The sequence below is a fragment of the Pleurodeles waltl genome, chromosome 5, assembly GCF_031143425.1.
Source record: "Pleurodeles waltl isolate 20211129_DDA chromosome 5, aPleWal1.hap1.20221129, whole genome shotgun sequence".
NCBI classification, from domain to species: domain Eukaryota; kingdom Metazoa; phylum Chordata; class Amphibia; order Caudata; family Salamandridae; genus Pleurodeles; species Pleurodeles waltl.
The window spans coordinates 1042913920-1042931347 of record NC_090444.1 but is presented as its reverse complement, the minus strand read 5'-3'; the positions used below and the strand labels follow the sequence as shown (position 1 = coordinate 1042931347).

The window sequence follows — 17428 nt, the reverse complement described above, 5'->3', positions numbered from 1 at the left end:
TAAACATTCAAATACATTTAAAAATAAAAACAAATAATATAAAATAGAAACAAAGAAACAATTAATGCTATAACATCTATTTACCTATATTATGAAAACTATTAGAGTCCAAGACTATTATTAAATATACTATTGCCTCAGTTAATGTAACAGGATAGAAACTGTTGGACTTCAGAAGGGTTAGATGTACTATTCCTACTCCAGTCACCCCAATTGCAGGGTAAGTGTTGGACTTGAGAGGAGTTACATCTACTTTTTCCACTCCAGACAGTGCAACATTAGGGAAAGCGTTGGACTTCGGAGATTTTAAATTTGCTATTCTCACTCCAGTCTAAGAAACAACAGAGCATGCGTTGGACTTCATAGGGGTGAAATTTACTATTCTTACTCCAGTCTAAACAACAGTAGGGAAAGTGTTGGACTTTGGAGGGGTTAAATTTACTATGGTCAGTCCAAACAACCCAAAGGTGGGAAGGTGTTAGATTTTGGAGGGTCAAATTTACTATTCCCTCTCCAAACAGTGCAATGGTAATGAAAGTGTTGGACTTCAGAGGGGCACATTTTACTCTTTTTGGATTTTGGAGAGGTTTAATTTACTATTCCCATTTCAAACAGTGCAAAAGTAGAGATAGTGCTAGACTTCAGAGGGGTCAAATTTTGTATTCCCACTCCAGTCTCCAGTAGCGAAAGCGAAGGTCTTCGGAGGAGTGAAATGTACTATTTCTTCTCCAAACCGAGCAACATTGGGGAAAGTTTAGACTTCGGAGGGATAACATTTACTATTTCCACTCCAGTCTGTTCAACAGTTGAGAAAGTGTGGACTTCAGAGGTGTAAAATGTACTATTCCAACTCCAGTCTGTGGGGTGACAGTGTTGGTGCTTTACCTTATTCTGTTCCATGCTTTGGGTAATGTTTCATGTATACTTAGTTTCTTTTTGTGTCTACATTCTACTGTGACTACCTGAGACACTGTACCCTTCAGGGCTGAGTTTTTGATGGAACAGGTCACATACTTCTTTTGAGTTCTGAGTTGTTTGGGTTGATGTGCATTACTTTTAATTTGCTGTAGTGGTTGTGTAGGTAAGGGGCAGCGGGTGAATTTAGAAGATACTTGGGCTAGCCCTGTTCTAGAATTGAAGGTCCTTGTTAGGGCGACAGATACTTCTGGCATGGAGGAGTAGGGTGGGGACCTGGTGAAAGATGATTAAAGACTTAGATTAATTGAGTGAGCAGGTGACCAGAGCATATAGGGTCTTTATGATCTGTGTGGCGTCTTGCTCTATGAATGGGCAAATGGGCAACAGTTATCGGATTCTGTAATGTATGGTCATAGAGAAGACCAGCACTTACTTTTTGGCTGCCCACTGGTCATTGACTCAACTGGACTCCTTTTCATGCCATCTCCAATTTAACTTGGGTATCTGGAGCCCAAATTATGCCCATAGCCTGTATTGACCAAATCCCTGTTCAGTTAAGGTAAGGGAATACCCAAGGCGCACATAGTGGCATGTGGCACCTGAATGCTTAGTGGTAAGTGTGCAAAACATTTTTTATGCATTTGAGAGGGAGTCTGAATGTTGTTTTTGGATGAACCAGGATTTTAGTCCAGTTGGCATGCATGCTATGAGAGACTTTTATGGTTCTCCTGTGGGGACAGCTATGACATACCATAAGGAGAAGCTGATTGCCTCATTCTAATCTAAGCTCCTTGCCCAGTATGAAGAATTCATTTACCCAAGATAGGTCCACACTCAATCAACTTACTGTAAATGGGTTTTCCATAGGCAGGAGGTCTATGGAAGTGGCCTTTTGCACTGGGCTACTCTGAAGATGTTTACTTATGGATCTGGAGGCTAGGCGGGCATGTTGTTCTAATGGCTTGCCACATGGAAGAGGCTTACAGGGTGGTCTTGAGGAACCATAACTGGTCTGGAGATTTGATAATCAAGACTGAGGGCACTGCACCTATGTTTGCTGCTTTTACACATAGCTTTAAGCAGCTCGACTGTGGGCTGATCTGGAAGTGAAATGGACATGATTTAGAAGCTCCAGGTGCCACAAATCTGTATGTGGGATTGAGACTTGATGCTCTTGATCTCTCTTTCACAAGTCCTCTGCGTAAATGAGGAAGACAACGTATCCTGGATGCATTCCACTAGAATTCTCTAAAGACAGCCACTCTGGCAATTCCACACTTATGGATCATGCAGAAAAGAACTTCTGTCTGCTATGATTGCTGTCACACCCAAACCAGTACATCACACCCAAACCAGTACAACCACTGGACCACTGTGTCTCTTTTCATCCTATCTCACTCATAAATGTTGATGCCAAGAGTTTTGCTAAATCCAATTGTCTTAATGTGTGAATATATGCCAAGCCGTGCTACTAGGACATAACATCAGGCATGTGACACTGGCATGAGCGCACAAACTTTCAGGACTGAGCACCCTAATGTTTGTGGTCTTTGAAAAAGTGTTCAATTCTCTGGAATGAGATTGCCTTTTACAAATCCTCAGTAAGATGAGTCTTATTCCCCATTTCTATACTATGTAAACATCGTTATAACAAACTAGATGCCTAGGTTTAGGATAATTGCATTTTATTCTCTTTTTTTCAAACTAAGCGGGGCACTCAACAAGAATTTCCACTCTCTATGCCATTGTTAGTAATAGGACCCTTGGTGGCTTGGTTCATAGTGATAGACTTGGCCTTGAGTAGAGGAGTGACAGTGATAAGGGATTATACTATTACATGGGTGATATGCTTCTCTTTGTGTGCTGTCCACAAAGCTGATGGAGTTCCTCAATATGTTTGGGGATGTGTCAGGCTGAAGGGTATTTTGGGGCATTATTTTCCTGGTACACGTGGAAGAAATGGCTGCAAACTGGCAGATACAGCTCGAAGTTGAAAGTACAATTTTATGTACCTGGGTCTTTATGTCATCGCTACACGCAAACTGAGGTACAATCTTATCATAGAACCTTTAGAGGTGACTGAGAGACACCTAAAAGGCTGGAATTTACTTCTGATATCTGTGCTTAGCAGAGATGCTATGCTTAAAATGGTAGCAGTTCCCAGGATGATGAGTATGCTTCTTAATTACATCTATGATGATTTAGAAGGTTTTTTTCTGCACTGTGAAAGAATATCCCCACTTATTTCTTTAGGCAGGAAAAATGCTCATGTGGCATTTGGCATATGTATTCAATCAGTTTATGAAGAAGGGCCTGTTATGGCCAATATGAATGGATACTATTAGGGAGTCCAGATTATGGATATGGAGATGACCCTGCTTAACCTGGAACGGGACCTGTCTGCGCATAATAATCTTCTGGGGAGTTGCCCAATGCCCGAGCCTTCCCTGCTGTGGCACTGAAGTACTGGTGTCAGGCTTTGCACTTGATCGGGAGATACTGTAGCTTGATCTGAGAGATATCCCTGTGGCATAGGACATGGCAACCTCGGCAGGAAATCATATGAAATTCTTTCTGAACCTGGATGCGAGATACAACCTCCATGGGACCAGATTTTTAGATACCTTCAGCTATGCCATGCCTTGGAGGCACACTGTTTAGAATGGTGGCCCTGTGAGAATTTAGACCTTCAGAGACCAAACAAACCACTGATAGGCTTTGCTTAAGAGAGATCACTTAGGTGTACCACACTCTGCAATACCTCATATCTTTTTATTGTACTGTACTCATGCTGGATAAAGACAGGATGAATCTGGAGGAGGATGAGTGGAGAGAAATGAAGATGTCCATAAGGGACCTAGTGATTTCGGCCAATCTCAATCTCATTCACTTCAAGTATTTATACCATGTGCACTGCACACCTGAGTGTCTTTGGAAAATGGGTTGAGGGGCGTCTGCTAGTTGTCTTAGATGACACATGTAGATTGAGGATTCCATACATGTAGTCTAAATGTGCATTGTCATCAAATACGTTTGGTGAAATAGCACACACATGTTATGTTATGGATGGGGGAGGTGAGTTGATATCTTTCGCTAGCTGTCATGCATCACATTGAAAATGTTCTGCAGCACTTGCAAAGCCATCTATTTTTCCAAGCCCAGCAACCTTATGAATAAAATCAGAATTTCAGATGAGGACACATAAATCAGCAGCAAATCTATTTTCCAAATAAAAGTGCGTAAGTGCAGAAGAGAAAATAACTGAAACCATGCCTTTGAGTCATAGGATATTTCATTATTCAACTCTTTTCTTTTGCACATCTGAATGTCTATCACTCTTCTTTACTTACAGAGCTTCCTCAAAACTCACCTCTTCAACTTCCTTATTTCCACCCAAATTTATAAAATCGTAATGATATATCATCTGGGAAATTCTGTAAATCTATTCTCTGAAATTGACCTGCCCTATAAAAATACCATTTAATATGACTTACTAGTACCATGTCACAGGTTTTTAAAGATGCTCTCCAGAGATAGAGATTGCTTTAGTATCCTGTGTCTTGTCATACACCGCAAGAATCATATACCAGGGAGGAGGGCGACTGCCCTGCTGGTTGTTTCCTAGGATTCTAGCAAATGAAAAAATGGTATAAGTACATGTTAATTTTCTCATTCAACAATACCATCGCACTGTATCATTCGATATAGCATGACCCTACCTCCAAGGAGGAGTTGCACACATTTTTAGGTCTTGAAAGACCTATTATGTACAATAGCAATATGTACAATAGGCATTGGATTATCCTATTGCTTATTATCTGTAGGCTTTCCTGTCAATCTTATTGGCTTTGATTATATTCTGTGGTTTCAATACACTTCTTAAGTTTGTCCCAGGATCATATCTTCTTTACCACACTTCTAATTAGATGGCTTGCATCCTTCCACTGCTTCATTCAGGGATCTACCTTTTTCTTTTCCTTGGAGACCTGAATGGGAGTGTATATGTTTTCTTGCTCTCCTCGTGTGCTGTTCCTCACCTACGCCCGGCCCTCACATTCCCTCTACGCTGTTCCCGAGCTTCTTCTTTACTTCAACAATGTTACTAGGTATACTGTGGGCCTCGCACATGCAAAAAAGGAAACCTTTTTAAACACTCAATGGATTCAAAAGATACCTTCAGTGCTCATGTCTGGTGTAGGGATCCATATGTATGCTATGCCAGCATCTCTATAAAGCTTCATCATGGTTTCAGGGCTCATGGGCTCTGGATAGTAGTTGCAACCCGAAGAGTTCTGAATGATATCCCAGTCGGTCTGGAAGTTCATCACCGCTGTTACTCCTAGTTCATGCTTCAACTTCACAGTTACATGTTCCAGTTGGCGAGGGCAACTGCCCAGCCAGATGTTTGGTAGAATTCTAGCAACAGAAAAGTTAGAGGAGTATCTTTTAATTTCACCATTGAACACTACAGCCACATTTTATAAACATTTTGATATAGCACAACCCTAGCTCTAAGAAGCAGCATCCAACATGTTATGGCTACAAGTGCAGTTGTGGGAGGTACTCTCTGTTAGGGAGTCCAGTTGAAACCAGAATGTGTTGAGCAGGAAAGTGGAAGCAGGTGGTTGGTATAATACTGTTACTTTTTATGCGACCCTCCCTTAGACATCTACATTTACATTTATTTACAATGTGAGGTACAGGGAGAGAAAAATACACACACGACGGTCCTTTGGCAAATCTCTGATTAGAACCCAGAACTTCCAGTGGAAGGTAAGCAACTAAGCCACAAACCCGAATCTATATGAGCATATCCCAAGGTGTGCCAGAAATATGAGGTGTAGCTTTATGCTGTGTATCAATGAATCCTCATGGCTAGACGATCTACGGTTACGAGAGAGAATTCCTCTAATTAAAGAATGACCAGAGCGATGCAAGGAAACCTCCCCTAAATTACCTTCACATTTTCGTGGAAATGAACGTTTTATCCGTTGTATTTTATTATCTGCAAATATAAAAGAAGCTCTAACAGTCCTCCTAGTCACATAAAACTTTTTTAAAGGCCCGCAATAAAGAGTGCAAACGTTTTACGAGGTGGGACGTTTCTCGGTGTTTGAACTGTAACGTGGACAGGTTAACAAGTTCTACAACGTAGGATGCTAGAAATGTTCAAGTCTTTCCAGTTTGTACTTAGGACACAGTGGTCTAGACCACACATTATTTTGACTGGTGTTGATGAATGTCCTTTACGGTAAGTAAGGCAGTGCTTGGAGCAAACAGATTTACCACTATGTTATGGAAGCAGATTGTTGGAGGTGGTAATGTGAGACCAGAATGTTTGCACATATTTATTGAGTTGCATTTTGTTTTCTTGGTGAAGTGTATTGTTCTTTGTGCTGTTGTGTTTTTGTGCGGCGTTGTTGCGTAGTCTTATTATTCTACTGCAATGTGGTTGTTGCTCAAAGTGCTGGTTTGACTGTTGTGTTGGGGTTTGTAGTGTTTTTTTATGTCTTTGTGCTGTGTTCTGTTGTTTACATTAGAGCTGCAAACAAATGCTGCTACGTTTCCAATCAAAAGCAAAATATTGATTTAGAGTTCGAATGACAAACAACCATTTATCTTGGACTAATGTTTTGAAATATCCGCTGCATTCAAATCCGAGAACTTTCAGCTCTGTAATCTTTTAGTAACAATTCATGGAAGGTTACACTAAATGTGTCTCTGCGTTCTTCAGAGATGTATGAGGAAGAGGCTTTGGGTGTCTGACAGCACTTCTAAAACACTCCGTCGCAACGTGAAAAAAATAATGTTTCAGAGATTCCAATTCTATTTGTATTGCCTGGTTAACAGGGATATGACACTTTGGCTCAAACCTTGTGACACTCTATTTACATTTCTTTGGCAGAAATACAATAAAATCAGAAGCTTTTTATATAATTACCCTGTACCGGCCATCAAACGGATTGTAATAAAGTAACTTGTTTCAGCTGCATTTAGTAAGACGAGGTGGTAATTTTTTATTTTGTTTATTTACGTACTTATCGTTTTTATTAGGCGTGGAAACAACAAATTGACCTTTCTGAGCAATGGTGGCAGGGTGAAAGGAGGCAGGAACAAGTGAGATGAAGGATCTTTGCTTTACTTGGAATGCCACAGAGGAGGAGGGGCATTGATAACAAACATAATAATACGCAAATCCAACAGGTGAAGTCTTTAAAGGCCACCAAAGACGAAATAGCTTTGAGAAAACATCCTACACCATGGATGTGTCAGTTGTAGACCTCCGACTAGCAGGCGTAATCTGTACAAATGAAATTCTCAAGAGGGTAGCTGAGGTGTGCACGGTAAAACCACGCAAGGAATGTTAAACATGTTCAGAACAATACACTCTTCGGGGTCGAAAGTATCCGTGTGGATTCACCGTGGGCTGATAACTGACATATGTAGTACATTTATTTAAGTTAAGTGTGGCTAATTACATTAACGCATCTTACTCTAGCTTTCACCATGACAAATCAGAAGTCTAAAATGATAAGTCTTTAAGATTGCACCCCCCAGCTGCCAAACATAAAATGAGTCTCCTACGTTCCTGTGAGTCTCCAAAGAACATTAATGATCGATCATCACTCAACAGCAATAAAGTACCCAGTAATGATGCTAGACAAAGCAATATGTTAATGTCCCACCCTCCCCTACCAAGGGGACCATATTTTATGTTTCAACATGAAATACAGCTCTTCCATGATCAGTTGACTCAATGTAAAATCATTCCTAACGATTTAAAAACCACACCAGAGTGCGAAAAAAGGATTCCCATTGAAAAAGACTGAAGGTGACTCTTATCCTAGGAATGACCTGTACTCATGAAAAGCCTGTCGTGTACATCCTATTTAGGCAGCTGAAATGTGACATGCAGTACCTCATTCTGCACAATATCACACTATGGCCCTCATTATGATATTGGTGGTAAAAAACGCCTGCCGCCAAAAGACCGTCGCTGCGGCTACCAGCCGCCCGCCATATCATGACTACAGCCGGATTTCCACCAGAAGGATGGCGGAAATCTGGCTGTGGCCATGCCGGCGGATGGCGGTCAGGTGGTGGTGCTGCCAGCAGCAGCGCCACACCAGTAGACCTCCGTCAGCCGTATTTTGAGAAATAATACGGCCTGGCAGTGTTCTGTTGGCTGATGCTGCTGCTGGCAGCAGCGCCCGTCACATCTCCTGCCGGAGGACCCCCTAAACACAGGTAAGTGGGTGCTCCGACAGGGGAGGGGATGGGAGGTGTTGTGTGTGTGTGGGGTGGGGTGAATGTGCGTGCGTGTGTGTATGTGTGTCTGTCTGTTCCGTGTCGTATGTGTGTACATGTATGGATGTGTGAGTGCTTGTAAGTTGTGTTCTGTGAATGCGTGTCCTCGTGTATGTATGGAAGTGTCTGTGGATGTGTGTGTGAATGGATGTATGCATGAGTGGATGAATGTGGAAATGGGTGTGTGTATGCGTGTGTGCGTGTGTGAAGGGAGGGGTGTGAATGGAGGGGGGTTTGGAGAGGAAAGTGGGGGTTGGGGGGAGTCTGGGGAGGGGGGTGGGGGAAGGCTAGCATTATTTGTGGAAGAACAGTGTAAGGTATGAATCCAGCAAAAAGAAACGTCAGAGGAATGGGTAAGGTAATGTAATGCATATTGTTGAACACCAAAAAGTAATAGGCTTTAGGGCCGTTCAAAGACTTTTCGATTTTGAACAATTTTATATTATCATTTCCATCACAAAGTATACTCACCAGTTTTGGCCCTCACTAACCTTCAACCCATTGAGCATGGTAATTTCCACTAATGAAACAATTTTAGAAAACACTGTTCTGACTATTCCTTGCAATTTTCCATAGCCTCAGCCTACTTGCCGATGCCTACTGCCCTGTCTGCCCAAGTTGGCCCAGCTTCTCTAACCTGGCGGGGCATGATGCTTCCTTTCTAACTTTTTAACTAAAGGGTTGTACAAATGGAAATGGTGTTAATATTATTTGAACTGCTTACCGAATCTATAACCAGTATATCCCACATCTTTAATAGACAGATAATTTGAACTGCAATGATTCTCAAGCCTGTCAGGAGAGCGAATCCCAGTATGTCAGAGGAACTTAGTGTCAGGGGGTAACAGGCGCCTACCTGGCCGATCGGGATTTTGTAGTCCTTAGGGACTACATATCCCATGACGCTTCGCGCGGGAAGACCGCATAACTCCGGCACTTCCCGGAAGCGGTTGCGCGTTATTCTTTCCTCATTCCCCGTCGGAGGCACAACGAGGGCAGGGTGGACGGCGTTCCCATGGGGGAAGTCACCACGTCCGCAACGACGAACTGAAGGCATCCGGAACCCTCACGGAGATCAGCATTTTAAGGCAGCTGGAGATACGAGCTGCCTCCCTTCGAGATTTGGAACCGGTGGTAAGAGGCGAGCCGGTTTCTTGCCGGAGGCTTTCGCCTTCCGGTATGGTTTTGGATCTAGTGATCCGACATTTGGTGTACCTCAGAGATGGTGCACAAAAATTAGAGATCCTCGTGAAACATGAATGGTGGTAGTTCAGGACAGAACCTTTTGTTTTCTTCGTGGCAACTCAGGATCAAGACGTACTGTTTGCAGAAGTCAAACAGCCGGGAACATTTGTCCGTTTATCTTATTCTATGAATTAGGGAAGGGGTGACTTCTTCAAGTGCGTGACATTACTTAGAGGCTCAATGTTTTAATTGAATCAAAAGAAGAAGTGCGGGACAAGTTCTTTTCCTTATTATATATTTTTTTTCTCTTTTTTGTTGCAACCTAGCTACAGGATTAATTTGCATAAACATCGGGTTTTGAAAAACCCTTAAGTGACTAGTGGTGTTCGTAGTCGGCCTGGGCATCCATCGATGATTTAGGTGGAGAATAGACAGGCGTTGGACTAGTTCTGCCCGCCTGAGTTATGGGCAGGGACGGTCGTGGGTATTTTAGTGAGACTTTATGAGAGTAGATAGGCAATGTGATATTTAACACTGTGTATTTTTTCTTTACAGTTATCCCGTCCCTGCTGTTCCTTCCCCTTCCTTCCCTCACCTGATGACTCCAATACACCGTGGTTTTTATCGGTGACTTGGTGGCGTCGGGAGGTGGACCTTATTTGCATCACACCGAGTCTGAGGAGTACCTACAACGTGACAGAATAACGCGCCCACGAATAATACTCCTCCCGCTCGGTGTAATGCAAAATGGCATCTATGGATGACGTATTACAGGCGTTGGTGGTGGTGCAACAAGAGTTAGCTAATTCTAGGGCCGAGACGGCGACCCTAAGGGAAAAAGTAGAAAGGCTTACTAGGAATCCCTTCGATGCCTCAACATCTACACCGCAGATAACCGTGAACGTCTCCCCTCCAATCCCTTTGGCCAGTCCGGAACGGTTTTCAGGGGACCCCAGGAGAGTTCAGGCCTTTTTAACCCAGTTGTCTCTTCAATTCTCTTGTAAGCCTGCGTCTTTTCCCTCTAACCTTTCCCGGGTAATGTTCGCTATTTCTTATCTCTCTGGAGACGCAGCTAACTGGGCAGTGCCGTTAGTCAGAAACGATGACCCCTTATTAGCGGATTGGAATGCCTTTCGGGCGGCCTTCGAGAGGGTGTTTGATCATAGAACAACCACCTTTAGCGCTGATAGGGAATTATTGGAGCTGAGACAGGGGAGATCTGACCTGGTCACTTATCTTACGACCTTCAATAGACTGGTGGCGGAATCAGGGTGGCCAGAGGAGAAGCGAATGTCTCTCTATTATCAAGGCTTACGAGACGACATGAAAGACATACTAGCTCAAATAGATCCGCAGCCTTCCACTTGTACGGATCTTGTGAATCTTACTCTAAGATTGAATCACAGAATAGCAGAACGAAGAGTTGAGCGTAGAGCAGGTGATCGGCGACCTGTCATTCCAGAAAAGGAGGGGCAACCAGTTTCTAATCCCAATGATTTGAGTGGGGAACCTATGGAAGTGGGAGCCGTTAGGGCACCCCTGTCAAAGACCGAGAAGGAGACCAGGAGGGTACAGGGGTTGTGCATGTACTGTGGCAGGAAGGGTCATTATGTGAGAGAGTGTCCCCAAAAACCAAAAAAAAGGTTATCCTACTTCCCCACTCAAAAGGCAGCGGTTACTTCAGGGAAGACTTCAGAGAAAGAGGATTTGTCTCTTATAGATTTCCAACCGGGGTTACGGTTAACTTCTTTAACCCTTGCTCCACAAGAGGAAAAGGCGTCACATCTCTTGTTAGCAGTAGAGCTGGGGTCCCGAGATCGAAACTATCCAGTAAGGGCAATGATAGACTCCGGAGCCACGGGAAATTTCATAGATGCAGGTTTGGTTAAGAGACTGGGACTTCCTAGCATTCCCAGGAAGGAACCCGAAATAGTACTGGCAGTTGATGGTACACCACTGAAATCTGGACCCCTTACAGAACAAACTGAGGACGTTGAATTGGTTTTTAAAGGGGTATCTCCTGCCCATAAAGAAAGGATCAGGCTAGATATAATAGAGGCTCCTCAGTATGAAATAATATTGGGGATGCCTTGGTTAAGAATACACAATCCTGTTATCAATTGGCAAACCAAGACGGTTAGTTTTCAGTCCTTGAGGTGTGAGAGCGTCTGTTTCTTGTGCGACAATCCCCCCACGTTAGCATTGGCTCAAGGGCTACAGTTGGCCACAGTGGTGGAGAAAGCAGTGATATTACCCTCTGTGTATGCCGAGTTCAAGGATTTGTTTGACGAAGGTCAGGCTGAGACGTTGCCACCCCATCGTATATATGACTGCAAGATAGATCTGATTCCTGGAGCACTCCTTCCTTCTTGTAGGGTATATGCTCTATCCAACCCAGAAACCAAGCATTTGAGAAATTATTTGGATCACTTCCTGGAAATCGGGTTCATTAGACCCTCTTGTTCTCCGGCAGCCTCCCCACTCTTTTTCATAGCTAAGGCTAATAAAGAGTTGAGAACCTGCATCGATTATCGAATGTTGAACAAGAACACGATAAGGAATAGATACCCTCTTCCCCTCATTCCTGTGCTATTGGAACAGGTGAAAGAGGCAGTAATATATACAAGGTTGGACCTGAAGGAAGCTTACCATCTGGTCAGAATCCGCGAAGGGGATGAGTGGAAGACAGCGTTCAAAACTCGCTATGGCCTGTTTGAGTACTTGGTAATGCCGTTCGGGTTGTGTAACGCCCCGGCGGCTTTCCAGTATTTTCTGAACGATGTTCTCAAAGAATACATAGACCATTTCGTGATCGTTTATATAGATGACATTCTGGTGTATTCTACATCCTTGGAGCGCCACCTTGAACATGTTTCCTTAGTACTTCAAACATTGCGACATCACAGTCTTTATTGCAAACTGAGCAAATGCGAGTTCCATGTCCAGAAGGTTGAGTTCTTGGGAGTGGATTTAAGCCCTGAAGGGTTCGGCATGTCGACAAGGAAAATACAGGCCGTTCAAGGGTGGCCAGTACCCACTAGTGTGAGAGACGTGCAGTGCTTCCTTGGGTTCTCCAATTATTACAGGAGATTCATTTGTCATTTTTCCCACATTGTGTCACCTATAACAAGGTTGCTAAGAAAGGGTGTGTCTTTTGTTTGGTCAGAGGAGGCAGAGAAGGCCTTTTGCTTTTTAAAACAGGCCTTTTGCTCAGCACCTATACTTCAACATCCACAGCCAGACGTACCTTTTATAGTCGAAGCAGATGCCTCGGACATAGCGATTGGGGCTGTGTTATCCCAAAGAAACAAAACCACCGGACAGCTTCATCCTGTTGCATTTCTATCTAGGAAGCTATCCGCTGCGGAACTCAACTATACGGTAGCAGAAAAGGAACTGCTAGCCATAAAAAAGGCTTTTCAGGAATGGCGACACTATCTGTGGGGGGCCCAACACCCGGTCACGGTATATACTGATCACCGAAACCTTCAGTATATGAAGGAGGCTAGGCAGCTTACCCAGCGACAAATGAGGTGGATGCTGTTTTTTTCAGAATATGAGTTTGTAGTCACCTTCCGTCCTGGGGTTGATAATCGCAAGGCAGATTCACTGTCTCGACAAGAGGATGTGAAAGAAATCGCTTCAAGACCTGATGAAGCAATCATCCAACCTGAAAGAGTGATTTGTGCCCTTCATGTCTCCCATTTCCTAGAAAAGGTTTCGAAGCATAAGTCTGCTGCTCAATGGAAGAAATGGGCCGAAGTAAGTCAGGACCGTACCCTTAAGCATGGAATACCGTTGCAAGGTAATCGTTTATATTTACCAACACATGAACTCCGAGTACAAGCCCTCAAGTGGTGTCATGATGCAGTAACGGCTGGTCATCCAGGATACACCAAAACCGCGCAAATAGTTCAGCGACATTTCCGGTGGGAAGGTTGGGCTAAAGACGTTGCGACATGGGTGGCTCGGTGTGAGATATGTGCTCGAGCCAAGGGAGAAAACGCAAAGAGCCAGGGCAAGTTGATGCCTTTGCCCACTCCGGAGAAACCCTGGCAAACCATCAGTGTGGATTTTGTGGTGGGATTACCAATGGATCAGGGGTACAACGCTATCATGGTGGTAATCGATAGTCTTACCAAGATGGGTCACTTTCTCCCTTGCAGAAACCTACCTACAGCAAGCCAAACCGCCCATCTAATTCTGTCGCAAGTGGTGCGGTTACATGGCCTACCAAGAACCATTATTTCGGACAGAGGCCCCCAGTTCGTCGCTAGGTTTTGGCGCATGTGGTGCAAGGTTCTGCGCATTGAATCCGCCCTATCCACCAGTTTCCACCCACAAACCGATGGCCAGACGGAACGCCTCAACCAAACCCTGAAGAAATATCTGAGATGCTATGCAAAGGACGCCCAGGAATCTTGGGTAGCGTTGCTGTGGCTGGCCGAACTATCATACAACAATGCTTGGCATAGCTCGATAAAGGAGTCTCCTTTCCGTGCTAACACGGGATTCCACGCGGAGATGTTACCTTTAATCATACCTCGGAATGTCACGGATCAACCTACGGTCCATGCTATGATTAAGAACCTCCAATCCATGCACAAAAAGATACGATTCAATCTGGAGAAGGCCAAGGAACAGTATAAGAAATGGGGTGATGAGCATCGGCGTGAGGCGCCGGTGTATCAACCAGGGGATCGAGTGTGGCTTTCCACCAAGTATATACGCTTCAAGATACGTAGCGTCTTTCATCCTCGTTACATTGGTCCCTATGTGGTATCACGCCAGGTAAACCCTGTGGCTTACCGTCTTAACTTACCTGCTTCCTTAAGGATCCATCCGGTGTTTCACTGCAGCCTTTTGAAACCAGCTCTTTCAACGGCCCAACGGGCGGTACCTCCGGTGGTTAGAGATGGGCAGCTGGAGTATGAGGTGCGCAGTGTGTTAGATTCCAAGCGGAGAGGGGGTAAGTTATGGTACTTGGTTTCATGGAAAGGGTACACTGCCGAGGAGGATTCATGGGAGCCGGAGGGCAATATCCATGCCCCTAGGGCGGTGCAACGGTTTCATGCTCGCCATCCCACTAAACCTGGCCCTAGGAGGCGCGTTGGAGGGGGGCGTACTGTCAGGGGGTAACAGGCGCCTACCTGGCCGATCGGGATTTTGTAGTCCTTAGGGACTACATATCCCATGACGCTTCACGCGGGAAGACCGCATAACTCCGGCACTTCCCGGAAGCGGTTGCGCGTTATTCTTTCCTCATTCCCCGTCGGAGGCACAACGAGGGCAGGGTGGACGGCGTTCCCATGGGGGAAGTCACCACGTCCGCAACGACGAACTGAAGGCATCCGGAACCCTCACGGAGATCAGCATTTTAAGGCAGCTGGAGATACGAGCTGCCTCCCTTCGAGATTTGGAACCGGTGGTAAGAGGCGAGCCGGTTTCTTGCCGGAGGCTTTCGCCTTCCGGTATGGTTTTGGATCTAGTGATCCGACATTTGGTGTACCTCAGAGATGGTGCACAAAAATTAGAGATCCTCGTGAAACATGAATGGTGGTAGTTCAGGACAGAACCTTTTGTTTTCTTCGTGGCAACTCAGGATCAAGACGTACTGTTTGCAGAAGTCAAACAGCCAGGAACATTTGTCCGTTTATCTTATTCTATGAATTAGGGAAGGGGTGACTTCTTCAAGTGCGTGACATTACTTAGAGGCTCAATGTTTTAATTGAATCAAAAGAAGAAGTGCGGGACAAGTTCTTTTCCTTATTATATATTTTTTTTCTCTTTTTTGTTGCAACCTAGCTACAGGATTAATTTGCATAAACATCGGGTTTTGAAAAACCCTTAAGTGACTAGTGGTGTTCGTAGTCGGCCTGGGCATCCATCGATGATTTAGGTGGAGAATAGACAGGCGTTGGACTAGTTCTGCCCGCCTGAGTTATGGGCAGGGACGGTCGTGGGTATTTTAGTGAGACTTTATGAGAGTAGATAGGCAATGTGATATTTAACACTGTGTATTTTTTCTTTACAGTTATCCCGTCCCTGCTGTTCCTTCCCCTTCCTTCCCTCACCTGATGACTCCAATACACCGTGGTTTTTATCGGTGACTTGGTGGCGTCGGGAGGTGGACCTTATTTGCATCACACCGAGTCTGAGGAGTACCTACAACGTGACACTTAGTTGAGTCCCTAGCACTCATTAATATTTTCTTGGGGTACATTATTATATACACACTGAAAACCTTATTTAGTGCCTTAGCAATTTGATTTAGAGTTCTAAGATTCCTGGGATGTCATTAGATATGCAGCTTGTGTTTCAGTAGCCCACACCCCCTGGAGCACAATTCAGAAGAGTTCAATTTCTCAAATCTGACTATGGGTAGCACCATACATACAAAACCTTGTAATTTGCCTCCAAGTACTCCGAAAATACCAATCATTGCGTTATTCACTAAAGAAGAATACCCCCAGCCAGGCCATCTTTTTTTCTCCATATATCTTTAATAATAGGTTTTTTGCCAGCCACGTCATTTCTGATAACCCCGCAGATGATCCTTGCTCTGGTCCTAATATCGTATTATTTCACTAATATATAGATTATAGAGCGTAATTCCTTTAACACTTTGGAAGACTGTAGAAACCATTCGAAATCTGCGAGGTCTCTAATCACCCCTTTTAACTCTCACCCTGCTAGACCCTGTGCCTTGGTTCTAAATATTTAACATTTGTTTGCCATTAGGAAAGATTCAACTAGTCCTATATCCAGGAGATCTTGAAGTATCCTACACATCTCTAGTTGTAAGCTTTCAAATGTTATCTCCTCTAAAGTCGGGGTGAATTCCACATTATTGTATCTTCTGCAACAGAATCCCTTTTGGGAGAGAGTAGCATGCTTCCGCATCAAACTTCATAAACAACATTAAAACATTACCCAAATTGCTCAATTCAGAAAAGTTATTGAATACTTTTCAAATGTCTCTGGTCATTGCTTCAAATTGCTGAGGTCTTTCTGTCAGATGACATAAAACAAGCTGTAATAAATCCATAAACACGTTGCTGTAATTTTCAAAGATGCATCAAACAAAAAAATAATTTATAACCGTCCACAGTTTATAAGGTGTTCTCAAGGTAGAAACTATGGCAAAATACATTTTACAGGACGGAAAGCTATCATTTGAACCGTCAGTGAGTTCATCTCCTTCACCCGTTGTCAGACTCTAAGAAAAATCTTGTCTTTGGTACACAGATCTGCACTTTCTACGGTCATCTTTTCAAGTGTGTTTTCCAAGATCAAGTTCTGTTACAGTCTGTATCAGGGTCTTCCTGAAAGTATCTATACAAACTTTGGAGGATCAAGAAATGTCTCACAGGCATTGAAACAACTTCAGTGGTTGCCTGTGAAAAAAGCGAATCCACCTTAATATTGCTAGATCGATGCACACAAAGGTTACAGTGGAAATTAAGCTTCTTCCTTGAAAGATAGACTTGTCAAATAAGGGTACTGAAGAAACCTTCACTTTGCTTTTTGACTACTGTCTTGTGTATTCGAAATCTGGGACACCCTCCAACTCCAAAAATCCATAATTATTTATTGTCCATGAAATATCTCATAACTTTACTGTTTTGCTAGCCTGCTTCTGGGTGCTCTCATTTTGGTTCAGTATTTTCAGCTAGCTATCTGTACATTTCAGCACCAAGATGCTCGCTCAAGTTTGTGTGTGTTCTATTAATATATAAATAAAATGTACATTAATGCTTACAAATGGATATAATGATCACCTTCTGTTGTTTATGTGATCCACTGCATAGACCGTAAACTTTACAATATGTAGGGCAAACAAATTACTTGGGTATATGCATTAGAAATAAAATCATATCAATAATTAATGAGAACGTTAACCACCCTGTATACAATCATGTTCTCATTATTGCAGGTCTGGTATGTTTTCTTGTGCAGGAGACCTATGTCCCTGTACAAAAATAAAACATTTCACATGAACTTTGGCCATATGGTG

General features: G+C 43.6%; 1 protein-coding gene across 3 annotated transcripts in view; it reads right to left on the bottom strand.

The window, feature by feature from the left end:
- EPM2A (EPM2A glucan phosphatase, laforin) overlaps nt 1-17428 on the bottom strand; it is a 514940-nt gene that overhangs the window by 94832 nt on the left and 402680 nt on the right. For all 3 annotated transcript variants that reach the window (XM_069235243.1, XM_069235244.1, XM_069235245.1), the window contains one exon: nt 5093-5334. In XM_069235243.1, the coding sequence (XP_069091344.1) occupies nt 5093-5334 (242 nt within the window). The remainder of the gene's footprint in view (nt 1-5092; nt 5335-17428) is intronic.